This window comes from Petaurus breviceps, unplaced genomic scaffold, assembly GCF_028583685.1.
Source record: "Petaurus breviceps papuanus isolate PSGF00001 unplaced genomic scaffold, PetGlider_PUasm1.0 181, whole genome shotgun sequence".
NCBI lineage: Eukaryota > Metazoa > Chordata > Mammalia > Diprotodontia > Petauridae > Petaurus > Petaurus breviceps.
The window spans coordinates 11,952,719-11,980,148 of record NW_027185784.1 but is presented as its reverse complement, the minus strand read 5'-3'; the positions used below and the strand labels follow the sequence as shown (position 1 = coordinate 11,980,148).

Here is a 27,430-nt window from a genome sequence, read left to right as displayed (position 1 = left end):
TGAAATGGAAGGAGTCTTAGAAATCATCTATCTAATTCAGGGGTTTTTAACCTTTTTGTGTGTCGGTTGCTCTAGCAGTCTGGTGAAGCTTACATATAGACCTTTTCTCAGAATCGTGTTTTTAGATTCATAAAATACAGAGGATTACAAAAGAAACCAAAGGTTAGTGAAAATAAAGACGTAACAGTTGAGGGGGGGGGAAGAGAGAGAGAGAATAGGGGGTCGCTCAGACAGTAGAGGAAGTTGACCCCAGGCTGGTGGGAGAATCGACCCCGGCTCAGACGCAGCCCCGGGGACCCCACGTGGAAGAGGCGCCGCAGGGACCTCGGGATGTATACAGGCTGCATCTCGAGATGTCAGGAGGAGGAAAGCTCTCCGTCCAGTACCAAAAAGAACCGGCCTTCCGGGCCCGAATCTCGACAATCCCCCGGGCTCCACGGGAAATCGATGCCAGAAAACACGGCTTCCTTTCGCGCCTCTTGGGTTTCTGGCCGGGGAGGGTCACTTCCGGTACAAAGAGTCCCCGAAAGGCGGGGAGCACGTTTGCTGCGGCTCCGACGGAAGTGCGCTAAAGCACTAGTGTCGCTGCTTCCGGTCCGGGTTGAGCGGTACTCCTGCTGCAAAGCTCTGTGGTTTGCGGGAGCCGGTTGAGGCTGTAGGATCCCAGAGCTAGGAGGGAGGGAGAGAGCGAGGTGTAGAGACACGCGGACGCTCAGGCTGATTCGGGGATAGCCCGATGGTGACGCCAGTAACCGATCGCAGGCACAGAAGAAAGAAGGAACCCGAACGCGACGAGGCTACTGTTTCCAGGGGGGCAGCCTGCACGGGACACCCCCCGCCCCGGTAACGGCCGAGGAGGAGGAGGAGATGGCGCCGGCCAGGGAGCGGCCGTGGCCGAGGCAGTGAGGAGCAGCGAAGCCCGAGGAGCCGGAGCCCCCGCGTGTGAAGAGCAGGAGCCGGCGCCATGGAAGGGACGAAGCCGAGTTTGCAGCTGGTGTACCAGGCTGTGCAAGCGCTCTACCACGACCCGGACCCCAGCGGCAAGGAGCGCGCCTCGTTTTGGCTTGGGGAGCTGCAGCGATCGGTGAGCGGGGCCGGTTCCTGCCCGGGGCCTGCCGCGGTGGGCGGGCCGGAGGCGGTGGTGCTGGAGAGGCCTCCGGCCAGGCCCGGACCCGGCTGGGCGGCCGCATCCAGGTGCGGCCGCGGGGCCTCGTGCAGCCCGAGGGGAGGAGCTGCGGCTGCGGGGCGGGGCGCGGTGGCCGAGCCGCGGCTGGTGGAAGTTTCTAAAGAGAAGGGGCAGCCCAAGGCTCCAGGTTCCTTCCCCAGGGTCCGATCCCTTCTCTCTAGCCGTCTCCTTGGCCTTGAGCCCCCTGGGAGTTCAGGCCTTTACGAGTTCCCGCTCTGTAACTGCCTCTAAGGGACTCCCAGTCTTGTCCCCTCCTCGTCTCTTTGAATTGGAGTCCCTCTCCCACCTCCCTTTCCTGTCCAGCACGCCCACTCCAGTGTGCCTTGCCCTTTCTTTCCACTACGTTCTAATTTTGCAAACTGTGATTCTTTCCCATTCAGTTTTACCCGCGCCCCCAGTCCTCATTTTCATCCATTAATATCTCTAAATATCAGCTCTCTTTTTGTTATTCTTTGCCTCCTCCTTATCATTTAACTCCGTATTGACTTACTCTTTCTTCCTTCCCCTCAGCTTTTGCTACACAATATCTTTTTTTCTGAAATGTGGGAAAATTTTTTTAATTCTACTGGCTTGGATTATAGAGTCATGAATTCTTTTTAAATAAATGTGAAAATGCTTTTAAAATTAAAGGATGTTGCATTTTATTTGCTTTCCATTTCTCAAACAAACCTTTTTCTCACTTCTGTTTACAATCCTTCTCTCCCTCAAATTTCTTTCTTTGCTAGAGTTTTTGTGCTCTGCCCTTTAAAGTTAACTTCTTTGAGCTCTTACTGCATGTTCGGCATATATTGGCAGCCTGCAACTTTGCATTTGAAATAGGGTGGGTGGTTGTATATTTTGTATGTTCCTTTAGACCCAAATCTTGGCTTGCCTGATTTAAAATGAGAAATTTTTATAAGGTAGATAGCATAGCATTACTTGATAATCGTAACAGGCAACGATTTCTGTGGCCTGGAGAGTGAAAACCCTTTTGTAGTGCTTTGTTTTACCACTTATTAGCAGTAGTTATTTTTGTAAGATAGATTAAAATTGCTTTCATTTTTATGAGTGGGAAGTGCTTGGTTGGAACAGGAAAAAGTGATTTGTTAATTCAGAGAGGCTTTCTCAAGGTGTTTCCCAAGTTGTTTCAGTGGTATGTAATGAACTTAAAGTTTGCTGTTAGCACAGTTATGTTTTTATTCTCTTTGGAGGACAGCTTGCCTAAATCTCAGTTCTGCCATAGGACCTGTTTCAAGAAGAAACTTTTTTATTTTTTGTAGAACATAATTTTTTTTCTTCTTACAATCTCAAAATCACCATACAGTTGTAATTCCAGGGATCTCTGCTAGTTGGTCTTCTTGACAAGCTCAATAAGAGGTGATAGATAGTACAACATAGAAATAGTTGAACATGTTCTGGAATAGGATGCATTACTTGTATTGCATATATCAACCATCTTTTCCTTCTCCTTCATTCTTAGAAATGCCTGCTGCAGAGATAATTTTTCATATGACAGGCAGTTAGAATTGCTATCTTGGAAATTTTCTAAAGGAAGAAAAAACTATATTTCTCTGTTTTGGAGGCTTTTATAGCAATCCTACTTAGCAGGGGCCTGTTATATGGCAAGACTTAGTTAAACCTGGTGGTTGGGAGGTGTCCAAATGTAACTCAGCCAGTTCAAACTCTAGGGGGAAGCATTGAATGGAGTCATTCCTTCATTGGATACATGGAATAACCTATTAAGTTTTTGAAGACAGTCATTTAAATCAAGAGGAAGGGAAGTGTATTTTATAGGCAGGAAAACTGTGATAGTTTGGAATGGAATAAGAGCAAATCTGGTTGCTGTGCTATGCACCATGGCAGCAGATGAGCCAGGATAACCTTGGGACAATGATAATGGATTTGGCCTAGATTCTTGGGAATTTTTTCCCCATAACAGATGAGACAGGCCATGGCATATGTACCCTAGTACTTTTCCTCTTTGGAATTCCTAGTTCCCTGAAGTTCTTCTGAAATGGCAGGATTTTCTTTTCTTCTGCCTTTTCAGTCTTTGGTTTGACTAGGTGATTTATCCTGAAGACTAGGCATTTATTTGGTGGTTAGCTGTCATCCAAACAAATACTCATTGAGCTCCTACCATGAGCAGGTACTGGGCTAGGGGAGGAAGATGTGGAATCCAAAAAAAAAAAAAAGGATGTCTTTGCCTTCAAGGAGCTTGAAGTTTTTTTGAAGAAGACAACCTGTGTACACATAAGTAAATACAGAATGCACATGAAATAAACAGAAAGCAGTGGCCACGGTATGTGTGTGGGTGAGGGGCCTGGCAGCATTGGAAAATGGGGAAAGGCTTCATGTTGGAAGTGGCCCTTGGGCTGAGCTAAGAAAGAAGCTAGAGCTGATCAGACACTAGGCCGAGGTGAGGAGGCGTGGACAGTCAGTGAATAGTCATGATAGGGGGTGGAGTGTCCTGTGAGAGGAGCAGCAGGTGGGCTGGTTTGGATATACAAAGTATGAGGAAGGAAGGAATGGAATCAGTCTGGAAAGGTAGGATAGAACATACCTAGTGAAGGGTTTCCAATACTCAGCTTTGATTTTAGAGGTGATGGAACCACTGGAACTTTTTGAGCAGGAAAATGACCTGGTCAGACTTGTGCTTTATGAGGATCATTTTGGCAGCTCTCAGGAGTGTGGATTGGCAAGTGGAGGGACTTGAAGATGGGAGATAGCTTAGACCATTGTAGTATAACGGACGGAAGTGACAAGGATCTGAACTAGAGTAGAGCTTTGAAACATGACCAAACAAGACAGACTTGAAAATGCAAGGCTTATTTAAGAGGAGGAGGAGATTTCTCTTAGCGTGCTCTCTTTATTAATACAAGTTTAGGAGGGTCTGAAAGAAAGCTTTGCATATATGAATAAGTCACTGCATTTCTAGTTGACTTATTTTTAAAATAAGAACTAATATATATATGATTCTTTAAGGTTGGCAGAGAGTTTATTCTTATTTCAACAGTCCTTCAAAACAGGGGCTGTTATTCTCCTCATTTTATAAATGAGGCAACTGACAGGCTTGTGCCTCATCTAGAGTCACACACCTAATGAAGTGTCTAAGGCAGGATTTGAACCCTAGTCTTTTTGGCTCCAGGCCTTACACTCTACACCCAGCACCAAGCCTCCTAGTTGCCTCTTTGTTAAATCCTGGCTGTGTAAGCCATTGTTCTATGCTCAGGCTACAAAGATAGAGCACTGGGCCTGGAGTCAGGAAAACCTCAGTTCTGGTTTCAAACACTTACTAGCTGTGTGACCCTGGATGAGTCACTTAACCTCTGTTTGCCTCAGTTTCCTCATCTGGAAATGGGGAAATATTAGCACTTATCTCCTAGGGTTGTTGTGAGAATCAAATGAGGTATTTATAAAACTCATTTAACACAGTGCCTGGCACATGGTAGATGCTATATAAATGCTTATTTCTGTCTCCCCCTTGCAAATGTAAGCTCTTGCTTTCAAGAAATTTAAAATCTCATACAGGAGGAATATGGTTCCTATTGAATTGTAGCAGTTTAGGCTAGTTTAAAACAGATTTAGAGCCAGAAGAAATCTCGAATGCTTTATAAGAACTAATCTTTACCTGTGTTATCAAGCCCAGCTTCTTCATTTTACAGATGAGGAAAATGAATGAAATTTAGGAAAATATTGTTTTTCATAGCTGAGGCTCTAGACAAAGGGTGATGGTTTTATTTATTATTGATAAACTGCTATGGATCCATGGATATTTTTTAATTTCTAGTCAAGAATGGATGGACATTGCTGTTCCAGACCTTCAGATCCATCCGTCTTCCTGTTTTAAATGAAGATTATTGTAATAGCTAGTGTGCCTCCTCTTTGTCATTTGCATTTATGGGAAAGCAGAAAAATGAAAAGGAACTTTTGTGGTGTAGTCAATTATTGAGTTATCTGAGAGTTAAAAAAAAACGTTACACACTGCTTTCATGATTGTATTTCCTTGGGTTGTAGTCAACACGAAGCTGTAACCAGATGGTTACAGATTGACTCTACAATTGAAGGGTGTTTAGTATAGTGTAGTCCTGTTGTTTGCTTGTTGGGACTTTACAGCAATGATGAAAAATCAGACACCAGTGTAATGGAAAAATTTCTGGAATTCAAAATAATTTTTCTGCTTGATTCCAAATTAGAGGAATTGGGTTTGGCACTGTTGGTTACAGCCTTTGTGACCTTGGACAGATCACTTGAACTCTCTAGATTCCATCCACAAAAGGACGGGTATTGTCAAATTCAGTTTGAAGTGGGACCATAAATTTACATAAGGATTTCTGTGGGTGCTGTTGACTTAGAAAACTATGTGTTAACACCCTTGTTTTATTTTATTTTTATTAAGTTAAATATTTTCCAATTACATAATCTGAGTCAGCACTCAGTGTTGCTTTGTACATGTTTGACACCACCGGGCTAAATGATCTCTAAGGGCCTTTTTTAGCTCTAAATCTATGATCCTCTGTTCCTAAGGATGTAAAGTTCCAATGATTCCTCTTTCTAGGAGAGTTATAGTCTCTAGGTTTCATTAAAGCACAACTAGTGGCTTTTCTCAACCCATTTCATAAGATTTTTGAGAGGAGAGAGTTTGTAAACTGTAAAGTTTGTAATAGAAGTTAACTGTTGTTATCTGCCTTACTCTATGATTATTACACTCGTTTGATCATTTTGATTACAGTCTTTTATCTGAACTTTGAAGATACGGTTTTTGACATGGTTTATTTCAGAGTTTTATTCTAGTTGTTTTGACCTATTCCCTATACATTCCGTGTTTTGCTCCTCTCTTTTGCTATGTGTCCTCCAAAGTAGATATGAAATCTTGGTTTTGAACTCGAATATATAGCTCAGTGTATTAAATTACAATTCCACGATGGCTTGCAAATTTGAAAAACGTTTGCTTTTGAAGTATCTTCTCCAGGAACCTAGCTTATTTTTCTTTCTTTTTTTTTTTTTTTTGAGGGCAATTGGGGTCAAGTAACTTGCCCAAGGTTACACGGCTAGTATTTTTGTGTGGGTGTTAAGTGTCTGAGGCTGGAACTGAACTCGTGTCCTCTTGATTCCGGGCCGACGCTCTACTCACTGTGCTACCTAGCCGCCCCATGGAGCCTAGCTTATTAATGCAGTCTACATTCATAGAGTTATAGAATCATAGAATTTTAGAACAGGAAAGGATCTTAGAGATATTCTTCTGGTTTACATGTCCAAAAATTATTCCACTTAAGTGGGGATAAGGGCTAGAGGTTAAGAGGAGAGAATCTTGTATTATTCTGACTGATTTGCTAGAAGTTCCAAAATCAGCACTCAGTTTACATAGTATGAATTGCATTCAAGTTATGCATTTCCTATTTTAAAGCAGGATTGCTCACAGTAATTTCATGATTTTTTGGAGTGGGTTTCAGGATATGGGTTTGCTCCTGGGCCCTTGTACCTGCCTTGAAATGAACTGTTGAAGTGCATCTCCTTGTGTGGGATGGACATCTTTTGGGCTGAGCCAGAGGTGGATTGACATTCCCTTCCTCACTGGCTAGGGCTAATTTAGATCAAAAAGTCAAGTCAACAAATATGTATCAAGCACTTAATTATGTACTGGATTATGTGTGTTAAGCCCTGTGAATACAAATAGAATTAGAAAAATCTCTGTCTTCTAAGAGTTTACGTTCTAATGGGGGAAGACAATACATAAAAAGGAAGCTAAAAAGCTGTAGGTACCCCAGGCTGGAACATTTGTGGAGAAAGTCTGGGAGAGTCTGGAGAGCAGCCTGGAGAGCAAAGGAATTTTACCCAAAGGAATGTGTAGTTTTGTTGAACACTGGGGAAAGCAGTCAATCCTCTATCTCATTCTCAGCGACTTGTTACTTTGAGATAAATATGGAACAAGGTGGGGCTTATCGTCCTCTTTTTGAACATTATTTGTGCATCTTTCTTTTTTTGGGGGGTGGAGGGAGGCATTTGGGGCTAAGTGACTTCCTCAGGGTCACACAGTAGTCAGTGTCGAGTGTCTGAGGTTGAATTTTAACTCAGGTCCTCCTGATTCCATGGCTGGTGCTCTATCTACTGCACCACCTACCTACCTGCTCTTGGGCTTATTTCTACTTGGTTTTTGTCTGGCCTTTAAAGGGCATAGATTGTTTAGAAAAACATGTTTAACTAAGGAATGAATCTCTTATTTATTATTTGTGTTATTTAAAACTATGAACTCAGACTTAGATAAGATGCTTTTCTTTGGAATATATTTTATACCCAGAGCAAGTAATTCTGTCTCTCCCCCCCACCACTTTCTAGTTGTTAAAGAAAATGCTGCCAAAGATGAAAGTTGTCTGTCCTGATTAAGTGAATGAACCAATTTGTTTCCAGAAAAGTTTGGTGTTCTCTTCTGGGGTATATATAATATCAGAATTGGAGTCTTGCTTCTTGGGATCTGTATTATTTTTTTCCTAAATTCTTTATTTTTTCATCTTTTCTGTGATTCACTCAGTGGTGTGTTTATTGGCCCTCTTCAATTTTATTGTGGTTGCTAGGTTTTAGACTTTATTACAAAGTAAATTACATTGGAACAAATGCTTTTAGTTTGTGCTGGTCACCTTATGAGTCCCTCAAATTGTCTGATATCACTAAAAAAATCTCTTCAATCTCTATTCACTGTCAAAAACCTTCCCTGCCACCCAAAATACTATCACTAAAAGCAGTCTGTTGTGGCAAGACTGGCTATTTCCTCATGAAATTACTATTGTCAGGGTGGTACAAATGTAAGGGCTAGCATTTCAAAGGATTCCTTTTTCACTTTCAGGTAAATTAAACTTGTTCTTCCTTTGCTTGTCTCCTGGGAATTTTTTTCCCCTCCTGATTTGGCAAATTTTAATTTTCCTAGTTTGAGATCATGTTGTTACACTTAATTGAATTGAATGAGAGATACCTGAAAAGTTGTCCTCTCTGAAAGTCGTATTCATTGTTTTTCAACATTCTTCAGTCCCTAGTAGGAATTACTAATTCTGTAGGAGCACAGTGAGGCATACCTTGTTTTATTTTGCTTTGTTTTATGTGCTTTGAAGTACTGTTTTTTTTTTTTTTTAACAGATTGAAGATTTGTGGCAAACCTTGCTTTGAGCAAGTCTATTGGGACTGTTTTTCCAACAGCATGTGCTCACGTTTTGTCTCTGTCACATTTTGGTAATTCTCATAAAATTTTAAGCTTTTTCATTATTATTACATCTCTTATGGTGACCTGTGATAAGTGACTGTTGATGTAATTGTTTGGGGGCATCAAATATTGCGTCCATAGAAGACAGCAAACTTACTTGATAAATGTGGGTGTTCTGCCTGTTCTACTCACTGGCTGTCCCTGTCTATTTCCCTCTCCTTGGGCCTGAGATACAAGAATATTGAAATTAGACCAATTAGTAACCGTACAATGGCTTCTAAGTGTAAGGAATAGTCATTTGATGGGACAAACTTCATTGTTGTCTTATTTTAAGAAATTGCCGCAGACTCTCACTCTAGCCTTCAGCAGCCACCACCCTGAACAGTCAGTGGCCATCAGTATTGAGACAAGACCCTCTACCAGCAAAAAGATTATGACTTGTTGAAGGCTTAGATGATAATTAACATTTTTAAATTAGCAATAAAATATGTTTTTAATTAAGATTGATATTTTTTAAAGATACAATACTGTTGTACACTTAATAGACTACAGTATAGTGTAAACATAACTTTTATATGCACTGGGAAACCAAAAATTTCCTATGAATAGCTTTATTGTGATACTTGCTTTGTTGTAGCAGTTTGGAACTGAACCCGCAATATCTCTGAGGTATGCCTCTATATTGATGTACATTCTTCATTTAGCAAATGAATCAGTAGTTGGAAAGTTTTTAAACTATTCAATACCCGAACTTAGGAAATTTCATGTTTCTTGAGGGGTGTTTATTCCCACTCTCCCTTCTTGAATTCTCATGTGCATATTTATCTTTTGTAATCTGTGTCTTCAGTTTATTTCTCCTTTCCCCCTCATTGTCCCCCAAGAGAGAATGTAAGTTTGAGGTTAGGGATTGTTTTTTATTTTGTCTTATTTGCAACACCTAGGTCAGTGCCTTACTTAATAAATATCTTTTTGATTGAGTTTATCATACCCAGTGAAGTATTTTAACCAATTAGGGGGTGTGTGTAGGATAAATGAGCAAAATTAATCTCACATTTGGGCAGGTCATAAATCCTGGGCTATTGTTGGACATGTGCTTGTATTTTTGAGTGTGACTGATTTCGCTGGTTAGCAGTTTTAAGAGCTATTAACAGTTTCAAAGTTGAGATGAATCATATAACAAAGTTATATGTTACTTTTTACTTTTTAAGAAGGGGGAAGCCATTTTTTTTGTATTTGTTGTGACCAATAGTAAAGGAACTTAGACAAAGCCTGTTAGTGAAAGAGTTCTATATAGCCTGCCATGTATTCTTGGGAGTAGACTTTTGCTGTATCCATGTAAAGGTCTCTGCTGCTTTTGTGAAATAGGAAGTTGGAACTGGGTGATTAAATGGAAAATGTTCTCTTGTTGCAGCCCCTTTGAAAAGTGGGAGCTGCAGCTTCCTCCTGTTGACTCTGAGCCCCAGGCTTCACTTGAGATGGTTCCTTCTGAAATTTGGAGCTTAGTCCAAGCCTGGCAACTGTGGCTCTAAAGTCCTATGAAGTGTAAGTGCATTATTCTCTCCTTGTAAAGAATTCCTATTTTTAAAAAGTAGCTTTAGTGAAAGGAAAAAGAAAACAATGGGCTTAGAGAATAAGTATATCAGGATTTGGTTTATTTTTATTTTTACTTATATCATGGTTTCATTAATGCAAGAATTATTTATTTTTCTTCGTTTTTGTGAGTGTAGGCAGTAGAAAGTTTTGGATTTGGAGTCAAAGGACCCGAGTTCAGATCGTGGAACTCTCTTAATACTTAACCTTTTCAGGCCTCATTTTTCTCATCTTTAAAAGGAACAGGTTGGACTAGTGGATGATCCAAGGTCCTTTCTAGCTCCAAATCTGTGTTCCTGTGATTAAATTTGTCCAGAAATTGGAAGTACAGTGAGGGATAGCAATCTACCATTAAAACTATGCAATCCCTGGGTTAGGGCTGCTTTTGAAAACCTGTGGGGTGACTAGAAAAAAACAGATCTGTAACCCAATATATCACTCATCTGCAGTATGCCTCACCCTTTAAAATTGTGAATACAATTATCAGAGATCATGCCTTACTGGGTTTTTTGTTACCTGTGATTTTATCAGTATAAGGAACTCCCAGTGAATAAATTCCCTCTACTAGCACAGACTGGCTACTTTTCTGCAATTTATAGTCTTAGTCTCAACCTGAGAGGGTGTTAAGTCAGTAAGGGTCAGAGAAAGGAATTGAATCCAGGCTTTCCCAGTTCTGAGGCTTGTATTCTATTCTATTGTATTGTATGCACAAGCTGCTCCTGGTCTCACTGGTTATTTACTTGAGTAGCCTGTAACTTCTACATTATCCTTGATTCCTTTGGAGGATATAATGTTTTCCTATTTCTACTACAAAACTACAAAGTCTTACCAATTTAATCTCAAAGGGAACTACTTCAGAGCATCAGGCCAGGCCAGCTAAGAGATGCATGAAATTTTTGGAGTCTCAGTCTGTCTTTTTCTTTTGACCTCATTTTGTATCTGTCAGGCATGGAATCGAATCCTCAAAAGTATAGCATTGATAGCAACAGCCTTGGAGTTCATATAGCTGCTGTCCTTATTAGTGGTGTGTTTGTGTGTGTGTGTTTGTGTGTGTGTGTGTGTGTGTGTTTAAATTTATAACCAGAACACAGTGACTTTTAGATGATGTGAGTTTCTCAGTTCTTTACTTCTTGAAAGCAGTTTTGGAATTAGGCTTTAAAAAAAGAAGAAAAAAAGCTAAAAATGTCCATACATTATGACTCAGATTTCACTACCAGGAGGTTTTTTACCCTAAGGAGGTGAAAGACAAAATAAAGTTCCATATTGACCATAATGGGGCTTTTTGTGGTAGCAAGGAATTGGAATCAAGTAAAACCTCTTAATTTGGGGAATAGCCAAACAACTTATGGCATGGGGATGTAGTGGAATGTTACCTATAAAAGAGTGAGGAATATGAAGAGTTTAGAAAGAGAAACAGTGTACTTAGGTGAAGTACCTGAAAACAGGAAAACAATATATACAATGATTATAACAGTGTGGATAGAGGAAAAAGAAATTTGGAGAAGAGGAGGCAGGGAACATAACTGCCAAAATACCAGGTCAAGCAAAGTCTTACCAATTTAAACCTAGAAAATTACTGTCATCATTTGTTATTGCACAGTAATAACTAGATGATCTTTCAGCCTTAAATTCTAAGCTTCCTTTTAGAATGTAAGCTCTTTGAGGGCAGGAACTGTTTTTTGCCTTTCTTTGTAGTTCCAGTGTCTAACATGGTGCTTGGCATATAGTAAGCCCATGATAAATGCTTTTGTCCCTCTGACATTCTGCATCTTTTGTTTGATTCATTACTCTTGTGGTTTTCAGTTTTCCTGGAGACAAAAGACCAGGGGAAAGGATTGGGACTTGGAGGTTGGCTGCAGTTTTCCTGGGCAGTATGGGGTGTAGAATCAAGGCATGATGGAATATCATTTTACTCAGTGGTATCAGCAATTTGTTACCTGTTCAAAACTTAAAAAATTAAAACCATCAGTGAGCGAATGCTTGTTCTGTTTTTAGTCCTGTGCTAGGATCTATAAAAGATGGTGGATTTCAGAGAAGGACATTTCACTTGTACAGAACAGTTTGAGTGGATGATTAGATTCAGAATGGGTTCAGCACCAGTTTGTCTTGCTTGGTGATCTTCCTTGGTGGCTTAACAAATAAGTGCTTAGCTTTGCACAGCATAAGTGCTCAGAAAATGTTAAATAAGCATGAATCCTTGTCTTTGAATAAATCTAATGTTTTTATATTCCATTTTTCTCTGGGTTGGTCAGATGATGTTCTACTTTAACAGTTTTTATCACTCATCTGCAAGATACTTGAGACTCTTTAACTGTTGATTAAGTCTGAGATAGTATGCTTGTTGGAAGAAAAGTTTGGTTTTTCTAAAGCTCAGAATAACTCGCCTATCCATAGTGGCATAAAATCCTATATATATCATGTTTTATGGCTGTATTACAGGTTTTACCTAAGTTTCCCCCAAAGTAGATCCGATCTTGGCATTATTCCCCCAATGGTGATCGTGACTGTAAGAGATTAAAGTGGATACATTATGTTGACATTTTTCCTCTGTGGAATTAAATTTATTTGTTGTAATATGCTTGGATTAAGGTCTCATTCTCTCTGAACTCATCCATGTTTCCACTTTTGCTTTCAATTCAAATACAGTCAGTTCTGCTATAACTCAACATACGGATTCCCAAAAAGCACTGCTATAGGCAAAATTTTGAAATAAAAGAGCTTGTGGGATAAATGGGGTTAGGGACAGAAAGCTCAAAAATTTTGTCAGTGATATATTAAAAAAAGATAGCACAGTTAAATATGTGTTAAATGACTAAGAGATAAATGCTACAGTAAATAGGGACTGGTTAGTGGCCGTGAACTCACCAGCAAGTTAAGCGACTTCTGGGCACAGGGCCCCTGAATGGTTCAGACCAATTCTTCAGAGTTCAATGCTCCCACTGCATCAGAAGCTAAACAATAAATATAGCATTTTGCCTTTACAAAAGTCCTGAAGTTCGTTTGTAGGAGTGGGCATCGGAATTAGGGTTGTAGCTTATGATTTATTGTCAGGTGCTGCAGTTTCCTGAGTTCTCTTAATATTTTTTATGGAATAAGTCTTATGCAGCAAACAAATGTGAATTAGGCTCAGAATGTTTTCCTGTATATCGATCCATGTTGAAACAAATTTGCGTTTTAAAAATAATTTTATAGCAAAACTGTTTCAAGATGAAGACACTTGTCTGCTGTACTTCTGGAGTAGGTGGTTTATCTGAAATGTTAAAAGTTTCTTGTGACTGATGCTTTAAAATAAAAAATGACTGATCTTTTATGGTTTACAGATATTTTATTTTTCACTTCTAACATTCTAACACATTTTGAAATCATTTTAAGTCTCTTGAAAAAGACAAAACAAGGATATCAACTTTTTAAAAATGCACGTATTTTTGGAAAATATATCTCTAGTCAGAACAGTGATTTTTTTTTCATATTTATTCATACTTTTCATTCTTATTCAATGTCACATCTGTAAAACTAAGAATCACAGTCATGCAACAGTGGATTTTCTTGAATGGAATTTGCTTTGAAGCCATTCCTAAACTGACTTCAGAATTAATGGTTGCTTCTTTTTCCACCTTGAGTGTCAGATGTGAGGCACTGTGTTAGTTGCAAAGGTAGATAACATAGTTAATTTAAGTCAAACAGAGGTAAAAGACCTAGATCCCATCATTCAATAAATTGAATTATTTTAGTAGCTACATTTGTTGCATTATAGGTACCGAAATTTTTGTAATGAAAATAATATCCTATGTACTCTTCTGAATCAGAGAAATATTTTGTGATTTTAGCAGTTTTATAAAAGAACATCAAAAGCTCTCTTACCCCCTACAGCCAGTCTTGCTGACCCCTCCTTCCACATGTCTACCATATGTCCTTTCTGCATGCTATTCAGGACTTACTCACATATTGCCTAGATTATTATAGTAGACTTTGTATTGTTCTTCCTACTTCCATTCTATTCTTTCTCTAATCCTTCACATGTCTACGAAAATTAATCTTTCCAAGGCACAAGTCTAACAATGTGATTACCCAGTTCAAAAGCCTAAAGTGATCTGTTTTTCTTTTTCTTTTTTTTTTGCCTTTTGTTGGGCAGTTGGGGTTAAGTAACTTACCCAAGGTTACAGGGCTAGTTTTTTTGTGTGGGTGTTAAGTGTCTGAGGTTGCCACCTAGCCGCCCCAAGTGACCTGTTTTTCTAGGGTGAATTACACAGTCCTTAGACTCTTTGGACGTCTTCAAGTAGAGACTGGATGTTGCATTAAATTGGTTGCTGAGATCCTTTCCAATTATCCAATTCTGTCATATTGATAGTATAAGCCCTTTATGACAGAGTTCTTAACCTGATTTGTTTCTGGGACCCCTTTAGCAGTCTTGTAAAGACTGTGGGGCCCCTTCTCAGAATAAAGTTTAAAAATGCTTAATAGTAGTTATTTAGATTCTAATTCCTTGTCTCTCCATTCTTTTCCTCTTCAGGATCAGAAAGTTGTTTTCTTTTCAGCTCTCCTCCTTGGTATTATTTTCAGTTTAACACAGCCTCCCCATCCTCTTTTTCCTTATTAATGTGTTTCTTACACCAAACTTTGTTTGTGGTATGTGTATTCAACTCTTCTTTACCCATATTTAGAATACAAAGGAAACCAGTTATATTGATAGTTATCAAAATGATTTTTTTATTCAAATTTTTTTAAGTTCACAGGTTAACAACCCCTGCTCTGTTATCTGCCTGCAACCTACTTTTCCAGTCTTATTTCACATCATTCCCTTTTGTACAGTATGTTATTCCAGTGAAATGAGACTTAATAGCTGTTCCTTGAACATGGCCTTTTATTCTAGTCCTCCTATACTCTCCACAGGCTTTATAGTCTTGTTCTTTTTCAGCCTTGTTTCAGGTGCCACTACCTTCGTGAAGGCTTTCCTAATCTCTCTTGTCAGATTGCTTTGTGTTCTGCTTACTTAGCTTTGTACAAGTTTTATCCCCCTGAAAAGTGTAAGATTCCTGAAGGCAAGGACTTTTTCTTTTCTTTTTTTTTTGGCTTTGTATTCTCATTGCCTGGCATAATGCTTTGCACATACCAAATTCTTATTGTATGTTTGGTAAATTGGAATGAATACTGATTTATATCATAATAATTCTGACACAATTCTGTTAGATATGTGTTGAAATAGAAAAGATTAAGAAGGGTAATATTCATTTCATGAATTTAAGTGCTCAGAATATGCCAAAGTTTGTGCTTATCAAAGATGATTTTGTTCCCAGATGAATTTAGTTATTTAGATTAACATAAAGAGAAAAAAACCCTCAATCTCCCTCTTATTAAATAGAACTAAATATAGAGTAGAAACTGTGCTAATTTAAAAAAAAGTTACAGTTGCCATTGAGTCAGATGTTTGAAGTTGTCTTTATTTTTTTATTTTATTTTATTTTGTTTAATGCTTTATTAACTTCTGATTTACATCATTCGTTTCCGCCAGATTTTGAGTTACAAATTTTCTCCCCGTTTTCCCCCACCCATCCCCCCAAAACAGCAGTCCCACAGGATATCCCCACCTCCAATCTGCTCTCTCCCCTATTTTCTCCCATACCCGTTTCAACTTTTCCAGTGGATCTCTATGCCTCAGTGCCTGTATATCTTTTTTTTTTCCTTATTAATAATAGTATATATATATATATATATATATATATATATATATACACACACATATATTTGAATATTTGATTTTAAAACTTTCAATTCCAGATTCATTCCCTTCCCCCCCTGCCACCCACCCCCACTGGGGAGACAAGCAGTTCAGTATAGGTTGTACATGCGTGGCTAATGCAAAACAATAACATAGTATTGTAAAAGACTGACTATGTTTCCCTCTCTCCTATCCCACCTCTCACTTGTTCTATTCTCTACTTTGATCCTGTCCCTTTTCAAAAGTGGGTGCTTCCAACTTCCCTTCCCCCCAGCCTGCCCTCCCTTCCATCATTCCCCCTCACATCCCCTTCCCCCCCTATTCTCCTGGAGGGTGAGATCCCCTATTTAGTATGTATTTCCCTCCCTCCTCAAGCCAGATTCAATAAGAATAAGGTTGACCCATTTCCTTTTGCCTTCCTATTCTGCCCCTCCATTGTAACCATTTTCCCTTGCCTCTTCTGTATGAGATAGTTTGCCCCACTCTGTCTCTCCCCATCTCCTCTCATTATATTCCTCTCACCTCTTAATTTCACCTTTTAAGTATCATCCCTTCCTGTTAAATTGGTCCTGTGCCCTCTATCTATGTATACCTGTAAACGTATATACACACATTCACATATATATCCATATTCCCGCATACCCTCATATAAAGAAATATATATATATATATACACGCACACATTTCTAATCCCTTCAACTACTGAGAAAAGTTTCATAAGTTACAATTATTGTTTTTCCATGTAGGAATGTTAATAGTTCAACTTTGGCCAGGTGGCTCAGCGAGCAAGAGCACCGGCTCCAGTGCCGGGACGACCCGGATCAAATCTGGGCCCAGACACTCATCACCACACCCAGAAACAACAACTGGCCATGTAACCCCGAGCAAGCCACTCAACCCCAATTGCTTTAAAAAAAAAATAGTTCAACTTTGATAAGTTCCTTATGATTTCTTTTCCCTGTTTACCTTCTCATGCTTCTCTTGCTTCTTGTATCTGAATGTCAAATTTTCTATTCAACTCTGGTTTTTTCAGCAAGAATGCTTGAAAGTCCTGTATTCCACTGAATGACCATATTTTCCCCTGAAACATGATACCCAGTTTTGCTGGGTAGGTGACTCTTGGTTTTAATCCCAGCTCCCTTGACCTCCGGAATATCACATTCCAGGCCCTTCGATCCCTCAATGTAGAAGCTGCCAGATCCTGGGTTATCCTGATTGTGTTTCCACAATATTCAAATTGTTTCTTCCTGGCTGCTTGTAATATTCTCTCCTTAATCTGGGAATTCTGGAACCTTGCTATAATATTCCTAGGAGTTTTCTTTTTGGGATCTTTTTCAGGAGGTGATCGGTGGATTCTTTCAACCTCTATTTTGCCCTCTCGTTCTAAAACATCAGGGCAGTTTTCTTTGAGAACTTCCTGGAGGATGCTTTCCAGGCTCTTACTTTGGTCATGGCTCTCAGGCAGTCCAATAATTTTTAAATTATCTCTCCTGGATCTATTTTCCAGGTCAGTGGTTTTTCCCATGAGATATTTCACATTGCCTTCTATTCTTTCATTTGTTTGGATCTGTTTAACAGCATCTTGATTTCTCATAAAGTCATTAGCTTCCATTTGCTCCAATCTAATTCTGAAGCAATGATTCTCCTCAGTGAGCTTTTGAGATTCTTTTTCCATCTGGCAAATTCGACTTTTTAAGGCATTCTTTTCCTCATTGCCTTTTTGAGCCTCCTTTGCCATTTGAGTCAGTCTGTTTTTTAAGGTATTATTTTCTTCAGTCAGGCTGTTGACTCTCATTTCATAATTTTCTTGCATTGTTCTCATTTCTCTTCCCAATTTTTCCTCCACTTCTCTTATCTGCTTCTTAAGGTCCTCTATGGCCTGTAACCAGATTGTATTTTCCTTTGAAGCTTTTGGTGCAGGAGTTCTGACTTCACTGATTTCCTCCTGTTCCATGCCTTGCTCCTTCTTATCCCCCAAATAGGAGTGTAATGTTGGAATCTTCTGTCTGCTTTGTTTCCTTTGCCTGCTCATTTTGCCACTCAATTACTTGACTTTTGGGCTTTTTGCCACAGTAGGACTCTGCCACCAGACAGGGGAGTTTTCGTCCCAAATGCTGGGGTTTTCTCAGCTGCCGGAGGTATTAGATGGGTGCCCTCTCTGAGGTCTCCACACGCTCTGGCAAGCTGGACACACACCCCAGGACCTCCACTCTAGACTGCAATCCAGATCCAAGCAGGTTAAAGCAAGAGCGATGACCCCTCAGACTGGTGCTTGGTCCCCCTACACTCTGCAGGCCAGGAGCTGAAGCCGCCATGTGGCGCTGGCAGGCTGTGCCAGTGTCTCAGTGGTTTCTCGCCCCGGGGGTAAAAGCCACGCACTCCCACTTACTGGGTCCCAAAGTCCAGACTGCACTGGCCTCTCACCTTGTCCTTTGCATCTATGTATTGATAAATCTGGAAACGGCCCCAGCTGCTGCTGATCTGGAATCCCTCTGGCTGGCGGTCAGGCCCGCCCTGGGGCTAAAGCCTCAGAGTGGTGCTGGCCTCCGCTCCCAGAGCGCTGTGCTGGCCGATTCCTGCCGGCCTGCCGGGCTGTTCTCAGCAGGAGGTTAGCTTCTCTGCGTCATTTTGTGGGTTCTGCAGCTCCAAAGTTTGTTTAGAGTCCCCTTTTTACATGGATTGGGGAGGGTGGAAGCCGGAGCCGGGGAGGGTCGTGCTTCTACTCTGCCATCTTGGCTCCGCCCAGTTGTCTTTATTTTTAAAATATTTTTTTGTTAAATATTTATCAATTACATGTAAAAAAATTTTTAACAATCATTTTCTAAAATTTTGAGATCAAAATTCTCTCTTTCCCTCTCCCCCCTTCCTCTCTGTGAGAAGGTAAGCAGCTTGATATCAATTATACATGTGAAATCATTATACTTAATTTTTTGATGGGGAAATATTTTCTTAACCCTTACCTTTTTAGACATTTTTATAGCTCAGAGGTTCTCATTTCTTTTATTATTCCAGATAGTTTAATGATTTCTTTGTATTTTTTCCCCTCTCTTCTGTTTATTTTTAGTTTACTACATTCATTTCCACAAGATTTTGAGTTACAAATTTTCTCCCCGTCTTTCCCCTACCCACCACCCCAAAACAGCGATCCCAGTGAATACCCCCTCCCCCAATCTGCTGTCTCCTATATTCTCCCCTATACACCTTCCGACTTTATGGTATGGCGAGATGCATGTAAAAAAAAATAATTTTTTAAACATTTTATTTTGAAGCTTTGAATTCCAGATTCTTTCCATTCTTCCCTTGTCACCCATTCTTACTGGGAAGATAAGCAACATTCAATATAGGTTGTACATGTGTAGTTATGCAAAACATTTCCATAATGGATATATTGTGAAAGACTGACTATATTTCCCTCCCTCCTATCCCACCTCCCACTTGTTCTATTCTCTACTTTTGACCCTGTCCCTTTTCAAAAGTGTGTGCTTCTAACTACCTCCCCCACCCCCCCAATCTGCCCTCCCTTCTATCATTACCACCTCTTATCCCCTTCCCCCCTACTTTCCTATAGTGTAAGATCCCCAATTGAGTGTGTATGTTATTCCCTCCTTAAGACAAATTCAGTGAGAGTAAGGTTGACCCATTCCCTTTTGCCTTTCTCTTCTTTCCCTCCATTGTTACAGTTTTCCCTTGCTTCTTTTATGAGATAATTTACTCTATTCAGTCTTTCCCTATCTCCTCTCATTATATTCCTCTCTTACCTCTTAATTTTATTTTTAAAATATCATCCCTTCCTATTCAATTGATCCTGTGCCCTCTGTGTATACCTGTACACATATATACACACACTCACATATATTCATATTCCCTTCAACTATCCTCATACTGAGAAAAGTTTCATAAGTTACAATTATCATTTTTCCATATAGGAATGTAAGTAGTTAAACTTGAATAAATTCCTTATGATTTCTTTTCCCTATTTACTTTCTCATGCTTCTCTTGCTTCTTGTTTCTGAATGTCAGATTTTCTATTCAACTCTGGTTTTTTCATCAAGAATGCTTGAAAACCCTCTATTTCATTGAATGACCATATTTTCCCTTTAAACATTATACTCAGTTTTGCTGGGTAGGTGATTCTTGGTTTTAATCCCAGTTCCTTTGACCTCTGGAATATCATATTCCAAGCCCTTCGATCCCTTAATGTAGAAGCTGCTAGATCTTGTGTTATCCTGATTGTGTTTCCACATTATTCAAATTGTTTCTCCTTGACTGCTTGTAATATTCTCTCTTTGATCTGGGAATTTTGGAACCTGGCTATAATATTCCTAGAAGTTTTCTTTTTGGGATCTTTTTCAAGAGGTGATTGGTAAATTCTTTCATATTCTATTTTGCCCTCTGGTTCAGGGCAATTTTTCTTGAGAATTTCTTGAAGGATGATTTCTAGGTTCTTTCTTTGGCTTTAAGGTAGTCCAGTAATTTTTAAATTATCTCTCCTGGATCTACTTTCCAGGTCAGTGTTTTTTCTAATAAGATATTTCACATTGCTTTCTATTTTTTCATTTGTTTGTATCTGTTTAATAGTATATTGATTTCTTATAAAGTCATTAGCTTCCATTTGCTCCAATCTAATTCTGAAGAAATTATTCTCTTCAGTGAGCTTTTGAAATTCTTTTTCCATCTGACAAATTCAACTTTTTAAGGCATTTTTCTCCTCATTGGCTTTTTGGGCGTCTTTTGCCATCTGAGTTAGCCTATTTTTTAAGGTGTTATTTTCTTCAGTATTATTTTGGGTCTCCTTTAGCAGGCTGTTGACTCACTTTTCATGATTTTCTTGCATCATTCTCATTTCTCTTCCTAGTTTTCCCTCCACTTCTCTTACTTGATTTTCAAAATCCTTCTTGAGCTTCTCCATAGCCTGTAACCAATTCATATTTTTCTTGGAATCTTTTGGTGCAGGAGTTCTGACTTCATTGTTTTCCTCCTGTTTCATCCTTTTTGTCCTCAAAAAAGGAATCTAAGGTTTGATTGCTGTGCTTGCTTTGCTTCCTTTGCTTGCTCAGGTTGCCAGTCAATTACTTGACTTTTGAGGTTTTTGCTACAGTAGAACTCTGCTTCCAGAGAGGAGAGCTTTGTCCCATATCACTGGGGTTTTCGCAGCCGCTGGGGCTATTAGTTGGGTGCCCTCTTTGTAAAATATTTAAAAGCACTAGGTTGTGAGCATTAATTCCATTGGGTAGAGAGGTACCCACAGAGCCAAGGAACGTTTTTGATTTTTGGCAAGAGCTGAAAGTCCACTGGTTTTTTTCTTTGTTTTCTTTCTTTCTTTGTTTTTTAAAATCAGCCTTGTAACTGCTATGTAGTCTCATATATCTGTTTTTTCTGGGTTAAAAATCTCTTCTTGGTGTCTAGAGCTATAGCAGCTACTTCTTATTGAAGTAAGCGTCAGTAAGATGATTTAGAATGTTTATATCTGAAAGGCTAGATAGCAGTGATAAATATCTGATGGTCCTTCTGAGAAGAACAGGATTGATGGTCGGTTGTCCAGTCAAAAGTAGTGAGCCATAGCCTATTGTTTCATGAAAACTACTCTGTGGCAGCCAATAAGAATTATTAGGCTTTGCCAGGAATGATACTGGTGCTCAGTGTCATATGTTGGCTGAAAGACTTTTCTGTGTGACTTAAGAGCTTGGGAGGGTGCATCTTCTTTTGAGTAATTCTAGGCATTTTGCAAATTTTTACCATTTGGAATACCTCAATTCCTATCACCAATTACTTTCATCATCAACTGGCTTTGCGATAGTAGGAAGAACCTTTCCTTTCTTTTCAGTCCAAGACACTCTATGGTATGTTGCAGATTAGGAATATCTGCCAGTCTGTTTTTAGAAGAATGGGATTCTAATTGCAATGCTTCTTGACCACATTTTCAGCCATATTTTCTTTATTTCTTTTTTTTTTAATATTTACCTGCCATCTTGATGGAAAGAAAATATCCATATCCATATACACACATATTGCTAGGGATATTTCTGGCACATGTTTCAATGAAGTAGTATGGCTTTCAGTCAGGAGTTTTTAACATGGGAGGAAGGTGAACTTGTATGGGAAAAAATTATATCTTTATTTTCATTAACCTTTAATTGAAATATAGCAATTCTTTCAGTTATTTTAAAATACTACTTTTAGAAGGGGAATATAAGCTTTATCAGACTGCTATAGGAGTCCTTGAGAGAAAAAAAGGTTAAGAACCTCTGTTTTACATTTTTATACTTGTTTTCTTTCCTGCCTAAGACATATTTGAATGCAGGCTTTTGAATGACATATGTTTTGTTTTGAAAAAATTTTTTTTATTCTGAACTTAAACTCTAAATACCCAATACACTGTGGAAAACATAGGATTCTGTTTGAAACCTGAATCTCCATTTTGGCCTGCTTGCTTAAAAAAAAAAAAAAAAAGGTAAATAATTCTACATGTTAATTTCAAAACTGTCGTCGTCTGTATTTCCTTTTGAACTTTGTTCTGTTTCTTTACAATTTTTTTTTTCCATTAGACCTCTTATTTTTGGCATCACTTGCTTTTCTCTGTTTTTAAACTAATGCCAGGTGGTTTTGATCTCTTCTGCTTGATAAGATAGTTTGAGGTCTGGAAGTGCTAGTCCCCCTTCATCTCTTCTTCTTAAGCACAAATCCTACTTCATTACACTTACTGTGTGACTCTGGTGGGCAAGTCACTTGACTGATGTCTTAATTTCCTCACCTGTAAAATGGGATGATAATAGCACCTACCTCAGAGGGCTGTTGTGAAGATCAAGTGAGGTAACATATATAAAGTACTTTACAAACCTTAAAACATTATATAAATACTAGATTTTAAAAAAATGAATAACTTCATAGAATTTTGTAAAATGTCCTTTTGGTATAGCATTAAAATTGTAAATTAACTTTGGTTGTATTGTCATTTTTACTATATTGGCACAACCCAATCATGACTATTATTTAAATTCTTTAATTAAGGGACACTTGATAATTGAATCTATACAAGCATTTTCTATCTTTTGGATTGATTCTCAAATATTTTATGCATTATATAGTTATTTGGAATGGGATTTCCCGTTTGATTATTCCTGTTTGAATTTTATTATTACTATGTAGGAGTGCCATTGATTTTTTTAAAGGCTAATTATGTAGCCTGTAACTTTGCTGAGGCTATTTTCTCAGTATTTTTGTTGATTCTTACCAATGAAATCACTGTAGTTTCTCAGTGTACTTCTTAATTATTATTCATTCTGATTTGTGTATGTTTAATTGTATGTGTTAAACTAAAGAGATTTGCTGGAGTAGGAATGTGGAATGAGAGTGAATGTGGAGCTATGGGGTCTGCTTCCTCTTGTTGCCTTGGCAGGAAGTCTACAGAATGATACACCTTTAAAGATTAACTAGAATTTTTTCTCTTTGTTTCTTCTGACTTTCTGTCTTGACCCATCTTCCCTAGTGACTTCTTTATAGTGTCTTCTGACTTGCAAATACTTGAAAAGTATCAGAAATGCCTGTAGTTAACTTAAAAAAATTCTAGTCTTTTGGTCTCTCGTGCTTCTATTCTAGTTTCATCCTAATGTCTTATTTTTTTGCTTATCTAACAGTTAGCTTTTCTGTGTTTCATTTTCCCCAGGTTTAGGATACAAAATAGTGTAAAAGGCTTATGTCTATTATACTAATGTAATACTTTTAAGTATATAACTATACTTAGTTGGTATATGTGACTCTATAAGCATATTCACTCTTCTGTTATACTTACATAACTTTTTGTCCTAGGAAATTAGACTGGAATATGATGAAGCCTTTTCTAAAAGGTGTTATTTTCTTGAATGGAAGCTACTTAGTACTACAACTACGTTATAGCAAATTTATATAACCTGTACTCATGAAAATTGTGTGTAAATTGAAATTTTGTAAGAGAATCTTATTTCAAAAAAGTTATGCATTAGGATGCTTCAGTTTGAATTGGTGGCAGTTTCTAACATTTGAATTTTCTCATCCCTAACCCCTAGCCTTTTTCTCAAGTAGTTAATAATCCTTAAACACTGATTCTCTCCTACAGCTCTCCTACTAATAATACAATCTTGTTCATCTCATTTTACAGATGAAGAAATTAAAGCCTAGAAGAGGTTGAGTGACTTGCCTGAGGAGGTCTAACTAGGTAGTGGTGTGGCCAGGATTCATGCCCTAGGCTCTTGGCATCTTGCCCTGTGTTATTTCTACTGTACCATGTTGAGGGTTACAAAACTTGCTGTAAAAGAAGCATTTTATAATTTGAATGACCTACTACTAATTTTTCTGTTGGACTTTTTCTTACATGCCTTCAGAAATAGAGGTTTTCTATTACTACCGTGTTTCCCCAATAATAAGACACTGTCTTATTAATTTTTTTGGACAGAAAAACACCAGAGGGCTTATTTTCAGGGGAGGGCTTATTTTAATGAACATTGACAGCAATTTTAATAAACAGGTAAATGTGAACAAAAAAATGTACCTTTATTCAATAATGAATTCAATAAAGGAACAGGATGAGGCGCTCACTGCTGCAGCTCTGATTGGATGCAGTTCGGAGCGCGGCGTGCGTTTCACGGGGGGGGGGAGGACGGTGCATACAGAGGGTATTGTAATGTAGCGTGTAGCGCAGGGGATCACCTTCACTACAGTAGCAATCTCAATAGGGCTTATTTTCGGGGGAGGGCTTATTTTAGAGGAATCTTACACAGTAAGGGGAGGGCTTATTTTCGGGATAGGTCTTATTATCGGGGAAACACGGTATGTCAGTCTCTAGAGAAGTTTCACTCTTAGGAGGCTTGTAACTTGAACAAAGGAATTATGATGGAGGAAAGAGCTTGTATGTGCAGTGGGAGTGGTTCATACAGAGCAGAAAGAATCCTTCTGGAGTCAAATGGTTCAAGTAGAAAGAAATGACCAGGAAAAACATCATGGAGGAAGTGGGACAAATTGAGTTATCTTGAAAGGATTGATTTAGATGGGGGAGGGAGGGCACGGAGAAAAGGGAATAAGAGGAAGACAATCCTGATAGCTACCATTTCTGTAGAAAGTTCGAACTTAGTTTTGTATATGTTGATTCACTTGATCCTCACAATCCTGTGAGGTAGGTGCCGCTATTTTGCCACTTTGCTGAAGAGGAAACTGAGGTTTAACAGATTGTAACTTATCTAGGGTCATATAGCTAGTAAGTATTTTAAGGTCACATTTGAACTCTGATCTTCCTGGCTCTGGGCAGCTAGATGGCATAATGGATAGAGTGCTGGGCCTAGAGTGTAAAAGTAATGGCATTTAAAGATTCCCCTGTATTGGCTTGGTTTTTGGTTTGATTGTGTTAAAACCCAGAGCTTGTTAATCCCACCTGTGGGATGGACTTGTTGAAGTGAAAAGAAAGTCCTGAACTGGGAGGAGCTGGTGAGAGAGGCAGAAGAACTATTTGGAAGCAGCACCCTTGTGGAGGCAGAGAGAGACTGAGAGGATTGCTGGGGGCCACTTTGAATTGCCCTGGACTTTTGAGACCTGCCCCCTGAGCTGCCAAGGACTGAGGAGACATGGCTGTTTTGCTGGTACTTTGTCTGTCTGTTTTGATGTTGTTTTGCCAGATTTTCCCACTGGTGAAAGACAGTCCTGTTGTTGAAGAAGTCCTGGAACCTTTCTGTTGGTTAAGGGCTACTGAGACTGTCCTGCAGACAGAGAGTGAATACTGTCCACTGGTGAAGGACAGTGCTGTTGTTGCAGGCGTCTGGGAACCTTTTTGTTGGTTCAGAAGCCCTGAAGAAGGATTTTCTTGTTGTATGTTTACAGAAATCCTGGAAGAGGTTGCTAATGTTTTCAGGGGTCCTAGGACTGTTCTGCAGACAGAAGATGAATTAATGAAGAGACTGGCAATGTATCTTGTGGCCTTGCTAAGCTTTGTCTCCCCAGGAACAAAGATTGCTGAGAACTTGCCTCTGTCAAGATGAAGAAAAGACCTCCATTTGGGTATTAAGTGCTGTGCTTAAACTTGTTGTAACTCTGGGGTAGATTCAGTTGTGATCCAGGGGTGGGGAACTTTTGACCTTTTTGTGTTCTATGATTGAACAAATGAATGTGCTTTACTTATGATTGGAAACTAATCTCCATTTGAGAAGAGGGGCTTTGTGATGGACTAAATGAAGGTACAGCCTAGGGGTGGAGTAGTATTTAGAACAGGGACTTTGTAATTGATTGAATGAATGTAAGGTCCTGGGGTGAGGTAGTACTTGGAGATTATTTAATCACACTTAGTAAATGCTGTATTTTGAATGATGTCATATTTTGATTCCCTCTGTTCTTAATTTATCACTGAATAAAATGGAGAGCACCTATGCTGGTATTTGGAACCTTGGGAAGTTGCCTTTCCTTGGCACTACATTACATAGAGTCAGGAAGAATCTGCTTCCTGTGTTCAGTTCTCACCTGAGATACTTACTAGTTCTGTGGCCCTGGGCAGGTCACTTAGCCTAATTGGCAAACCACTCCAGTATTTTTGCCATGAAAACACTGAACGGACTTCCGAAGAGTTGGACACAATTGAAACTACTCGAACAACAACAGCAACAACTTCCTGGCTCTAAATTTTACTTGGTTTTTTGTGTCACAACAAAGATATAGAAACAGCTGTAACTTTTAGGTAACAGGAAATAAACCTTTTTGGTGGAACAGGTTTGTGTGGGGCCATAGTGGGAGATAAGGTTAGATAGGTAAATAATGCCTCTAAGAGGAGTTTAGACTTTATCCTATAGGTAATGAATTTCAAGTGGAACAATGTTCTAGTAGTAGCAGAGAGTTAATTTGGTAGTGGTTTTAGGATTAGATTTGATTGGGAGAGACTAAAAGAGGAAGCTGCTGTAATAATCTAGTGGTGATGAAGACCTGGGCCCAGGATCGTGGCTTTGGGAATAGAATGGAAGAGATAGATTAAAAGGATGTTATGAAGGAAATAAAATCAATAAAAAGACTTAGTTAGACATAGGAGACAAGGAAGGAGTCAGTGACTACAAAGTTTTAAATTGCAGTTACTAGGAGAATATTGTGCATTTAATGTTGGGATCAAAACAAGGTAGGTGGTTTTTGCTTAGTTTGGGCTTAGATATTTTGGTTTTAAGGTGATGGTTGTCCAACTGGAGACATCTAGTAGGCAGAGGACTAGAGATTAAGAATTGGGAATCATCCTTATATATTATAGGTGCACACTGGTGGTGTGATAACTACAGAAAGTAGTTATTAGTAAATAGAAAATTAAAGTGAATATAATGCAAACTTGAACAATGTCCCAATTGGAAAAAAAAAGAAAATAAAATCCTTGTAACAAATAGATATAGATAGTCAAACAAAGCAAATGCTCACATTGTCTGTGTTTAAAAAGGTATGTTTTTTTCCTGCTTCTTGAGTCTTACCATCTTTCTGTCTGGAGACACCTATGCAAATTAAAATAAAATAATAAAAAAAATCAGTTTATTTGTTAACTTATACAGTGAATGTTTTAAGTCCTTAATAATTGCTTGGGTGTTGGAAGAGTCCTTAAGGGCTTAGTCTGTTTTCAGCACTGTGTTAGAGTCTATATAAATGGAGATAGACTTCAGTTGTGTAGAACTGCTTAGGTGAGAGTATGATGCTTGGATAAAATGTGTTCAGAACCAGTTTGTCTTTTGCACAGAAGTAGAGGTTAATGCTTGGTGATCTTTTTGGGTAGATTAATAAGTGTCTAACT

General features: G+C 38.9%; 1 protein-coding gene across 1 annotated transcript in view; it reads left to right on the top strand.

Annotated features, from left to right (window-relative positions):
• The first annotated feature begins 111 nt into the window (after positions 1-111).
• Positions 112-27,430, top strand: part of TNPO3 (transportin 3) — a 125,308-nt gene continuing 97,989 nt past the window's right edge. The window contains exon 1 of the mRNA XM_069087182.1: positions 112-1,084. Coding sequence (XP_068943283.1) covers positions 965-1,084 — 120 coding nt within the window. The 5' untranslated portion in view covers positions 112-964. The remainder of the gene's footprint in view (positions 1,085-27,430) is intronic.